At 27.6% G+C, this 5,402-nt stretch overlaps 1 protein-coding gene across 1 annotated transcript; it reads right to left on the bottom strand.

Moving 5' to 3' along the window:
- Nucleotides 1-1,803: 1,803 nt before the first annotated feature.
- LOC132285782 (E3 ubiquitin-protein ligase RSL1-like) lies at nucleotides 1,804-2,963 on the bottom strand. The gene is made up of 2 exons (XM_059788007.1): nucleotides 2,222-2,963; nucleotides 1,804-2,109 (listed from the first exon to the last, which is right to left on the bottom strand). The coding sequence occupies exons 1-2, from the start codon at nucleotides 2,848-2,850 to the stop codon at nucleotides 1,950-1,952; spliced, it is 789 nt and encodes a 262-aa protein (XP_059643990.1). The 5' UTR covers nucleotides 2,851-2,963; the 3' UTR covers nucleotides 1,804-1,949.
- Nucleotides 2,964-5,402: the final 2,439 nt, after the last annotated feature.

Consider the following 5,402-nt stretch of genomic DNA (forward strand, 5'->3'; position numbering starts at 1 on the left):
ATAAATAAATGAGCAATAATCTAGTGATTGAGCCAAATATAACAAGTGTATATGTGTTTACTTGAATTTTTAATCGTAATTGTCTTTCTTTATCTTATGATCACGCAAGTGAAATTTAGTCGGGTGGACAGAGACTTGAGAGCCGCACCATTTACCTTTGCACCTTAAAAGCTGGATTCCCCAAATTGCCATTAATACCTAACATTATTGAAATGACACTAGTTTAGTTACAACACTTCAATGATCCTCTCCATTAGGCGTTCTAATATTTGTACATTTTATATGATAATTTATCGTGTTCTCAATTATGATAGTATATTTATCAAAGATGTGGATTGACTCAATTACAAGCACGGTGTTGAATGGCATATTATGCGAGACGCTAGAAACCCTTGAAAATGTGTGAGAGAATTTGAAAATGTGTTGAATGGCATTCAAATATATATATATATATATATATATTTGAATGTGAGTCTTGTATATTTATTCATAAATGTTCTTCTAATAAAGCTTTGAATACTACACCAGTTAGAAGAAGCAAAAATAATAATTAAAAAAAAAAAAAGAAATAAAGAAAATGATCAAATGATACTATAATAATTTGTAAATCTCTAATATGTTTTAAACTTGATATAAATTATGCACATTGTCCATGTCTGGGTTCAAACTCCTCTCCGTTGTCTATATTTGGAGGGAGAGGAGTTTAAACCTTGAACCCAGACATGAACAATGTTAAAGCTTCTAAAAAAAGAAGAATTATTTTCATTAGGTTGAAAATAAAACAAATAAAATAAAACTAAGATTTGAGATCTCTTAGACATAAAAAGTGAATTGTTTGTTAGAAACATAAAAAAAAACACTTTGTTATATTCCTTATGACCCTTAAACAAATTCATGTCTCTCTCCCTCATAAGATTTATAAATATATTAACAAAATTAAAACACCTATTTTAATTTTGTTAGAAATTAAGAAAATGTGTCATGATATTCAGATATTTTTCTTTTTCATGACAAGAAAAAGACAACCACCCACACGCACTTTTTGCCCAGTTGGCCTCGAACCCCTCCCCTCCTCTTTGAGGATGGGAGGTCCATTGGCCTAAATGTTCATTAGTATTTATGTAAATTTTATTTTTATTAAAAAAAAAACATATCTAAATAAATAAATTTGGAATATATTGAAAATATTGGAGAATTTTGTTACTAAAAACTCCGAACTTGCAAGTTCACTAATTTTATAATAAGCTTCGTTCAGACGTAAAAATAAATAAATAAATAAAATAGAATAAAACAACCCGGAAAAGCTAGGAATTTGGAGGCCACGTGAGATTTGCATTGGTTGGTGGCTGAACAGTTGGGCATCGAATAAATCTCACAAATTAGAGAAGAAAAAAAAACTCCAATACTATTGCCCAAAAGTTAGAGCAAAAGGCCAATATAAGACCATCAAATTTATTTAAGGATGGCATATGGGCCAGTCAATTTGAATTTGATTACAGTTTTTTTTTTTCTTTTCTTTTCACACTTTTTTTAAGGTAAAAAACCAACAGCTCTAATTAATAAAAAATAAAAATAAAATAAAAATTTCCGAAGTTTAAGCAAAACTCATACACACTCTATATATATATATATATATATATATATATTTGATAAGTTTAACGAGTATTTGACCATTCAATCTTCTCATATTTCATCTCTCATAATAACTAAATTCATATGAGTTGTGAGAGAGAGACTCAATGACTTCTCTAATTTTCACCAATTTTGTGTCATAGTTGGACAATTAAACTACCACCCTACACTCCCTAGTTCCTAGTTTAGGAGGTAAGCAAATTAAATTTACTCCATATATGATGATGTAACAAAAGAAGAAGAAGAAAAAAAAAAAAAAAAAGGTAATATAGTTCCTATAAAATATAAATAATTTGATTCTCTCAATAAAACTTTACTTAGTTCAATTTTTTAAAAATCATGATAAGTATAACAGTGATTAGTATAAACAATACAATAAAAAAAAACATGAGACAGCATGCACAGCACTTGCGATTGCAGTTGCACCGAAGATTTTTAATCTCGCTTCCACAGACGTAGCAAAAATTGGCCCCACATCTACATTCAAAAAGATTAAAATTAAATATTCAGAAAACAAACTTGAAATGAAATAAAGAAGTTGATGTATTTAAATACTTATTACATAAAGCTAGAGAGAAAGAGTGAGCACCTGCATGTAACACTTCTGCAACCTATAACACGTTCAATGCAATGGAGGCAGCGGGGACATCTCATCCAATTTCTCCTCTCTACAAGTATTCCGAACTCAACATCATTCCTATTTCTAATCTCTCCACTCTCTTCGCATGGATAGCCGGAGTGCCATGGAAGCTTGCAGTGGAAACAGAACGGCCTCTTGCAATTGTGACACACTGATTTCTTAACATTCCCTCCACATTCGTTCACAACCAGAGCCGAGCAATTCGGATTCGGGCAGTAACATCTTTCCAACTCTAGAACGGCCGACTCGCACAGCACATCGCACCACTTGTCGAACAGTTTTGCTGGCACGACCGCCCTGCAGGAGAGAGGATCTAAGAGCTGCTCGCAATTCAGTGCCGGACATGGGACGTTGGCGACGCTGTCCTCCTCCACCTTCACTTGGATGTACTTCATCATGCAATCTGTGCAGAATGGATGAACACACTTCTTGTTGTTCTTGAATTTCTTGGTTGACGATGATAACATGGGTTCGATACATATCTCGCAAGTGAAGGTTGATGTGTCGTCTTCTTTTGATTCCTCTTCTTCCGGATGTCTCTCTTGGTTTCTCTGATTCTTTTGCACGGTGTTTCCCATAGTCTAATTCGATGTTCTGAGCAGAGCATAAGACGAAGAGGACTCGCATATGTGCTCTGTTTATATATCTCTATCTCTATCTCTATCTCTACTATTTTTCTATAAAAAGTCAAAGATTTTCAGATTTTTTTTATAGAAAGAGATATTTATTAATTGATATAAAAAATATATATTTATTAATGGACATAAAAAGAGTTTTTATAAAAAAAGATATTTATTAATGAAATAAAATGAGTTTTTATAAATAAAAAAAATAATTACCTAAAAATTTATTACTAATAATTTATTTTAGTATTTATATAAAAAAAATATTTATTAATTGATATAAAAATAGTTTAATCCAAATCACAAATTACCTAATAAAATTCAATTCAAACTCAATCACCACTTTCAAATTACCTTATAAAATTAAAATTACAAATAACCTAATAAAATTCAAATTACCTGTTTATCTATTTATTTCTAAAAAAATATTTATTAATTATCTGATAAAATTCAAATAAAAGGAAATCTATTAAACAATGATATATTTAAAGAAAATAAAATAATTTCTATAAAATTATACCACAAATTATCTATTTTATTTTTTATTAATTGATATAAAAAAAATTTAATTCAAATTACAAATTACCTAATAAAATTCAACTCAAACTCAATCACCACTTTCAAATTACCAAATAAAATTACAAATTACATAATAAAATTCAAATTACCTATTTATCTATATGTTTCTAATCTATATCTATATTTATATTATTATTAAAAGTGCAAAGAGTTTTAATGCTTAGTATTTTAGTATTTATTTTTTTTTTTTTTATAAAAACTCTATTTATTTCAATTAATAAATATCTCTTTTTATAAAAACTCTTTTTATATCAATTAATAAATATTTTTTTATATCAATTAATAAATATTTTTTTTATATCAATTAATAAGTATCTCTTTTTATAAAAACTCTTTGTTTATCAATTAATAAATATATATTTTTTAATAATAGTATAAAAAGTGTAAAGAGTTTCAGTATTTTAGTATTTATTTATTAATATAAAAAATATTTATTAATTGATAAAAAAGAGTTTTTATAAAAAGGGATATTTATTAATTGATATAAAAAATATTTATTAACGGATATAAAAAGAGTTTTTATAAAAAGATATATTTATTAATTGAAATAAATAGAGTTTTTATAAAAAAACAATTACCTAAAAATTTATTACTAAAAATTTATTTCAAGTGTTTATATAAAAAAAATATTTATTAATTAATATAAAAAGAGTTAATTCAAATTTCATATTACCTAATAAAATTCTAGCCATCCTTTCAAGTATTGATCTAGGTCCTAGATAAAATCTCTTCTTTCTACCGAGATTAAAATAAATCAACCTGCCTAATAAATTTTCATGAGTTATAGCCTTATAGGAGGGATCTATTTTTTTTTTTTTTTTCCTTTTTTATTTTTAAAATTTTTTTGGAAGTTAAAGCAATTATCAAGGAATGATATCGTTGGGCCATTTGATCATTTGGTAATTTTTTTTATCCCTTCTTACTATACACCACTGATCAAATTTTTTTTTGATTGGCCTGAAAAATAGATAGAAATCGGACTTCGGTCCTGTTCAATCCAAATCCAGGAAGAGAAGAATAACATATGATCCTATTGATAATTTGAAGGATAATATCTTATTGGAAAATCCAGATATCACACTGGATAACCCAATCTAAAAAAGGTAATTTTTTTTTTTAAACAATAATTTAATATGAAGAGAGAATAACAACCAATGATTAGGAAAGAAAAAGGGTGAAGCTATAAACAACAAAAATTAGTAAAAAAGTAGATACTTGACTTTTTATTAAAGAAAAATGTGATATACAGATATTATACTACCTCGTCCCTTTTTAATGGTCCATTCTTGATTTTATAACTTTTTAAGGAGACATGCAATTAATACATTGTTCCCTTTTAAAATTATCAAATTGTCCTTTTTAATTTAAATATATATAGTTACAAAGTTTGAAATTTTTTAAAAAGATAAAGGACAATAATGGAAGTATAAAGAAAAGATGCTTTGACTTTTCAAATAGGACAACTAATTTGGGACATGTAAAAAGAGAAAAATGGACTACTAATAAGGGACGGAGGGAGTATATTATAGTATTATATTATATTATATAGGGTAAAATGTAAAAAACCCTTCAACTATTGGCCATGAAGCAGAAAACCCCCCTAATCTATTAATTTGACATATAACCCCCTTAAACTAACCAATTTGGTGCAATTAACCCCGTCCGGGGACAAGTCCGTTGAATTTGACCGTAAAGACGCACATGATGGGTCACGTGACTATTCAATTTTTTTTAAATGACCATACAACCATTTAAGCTAAGTGAATCAAATGACACATGTACCATTATTATTGTCTAATCCCGGAATAGTGCTTGAGCCGCAACCAAACAGGGCGTAAGTAAAACCCAAACACAATATACAATCCAAAAAATGATAATAAAAAAAAAAAAAAAAAAAAAAAAAAAAATCCAAAATCGAGCAAGAGGGG

The sequence above is a fragment of the Cornus florida genome, unplaced genomic scaffold (assembly GCF_030987335.1).
Source record: "Cornus florida cultivar Cherokee Brave unplaced genomic scaffold, ASM3098733v1 CherokeeBrave_3.0.0_Hap2_Chr02, whole genome shotgun sequence".
NCBI classification, from domain to species: domain Eukaryota; kingdom Viridiplantae; phylum Streptophyta; class Magnoliopsida; order Cornales; family Cornaceae; genus Cornus; species Cornus florida.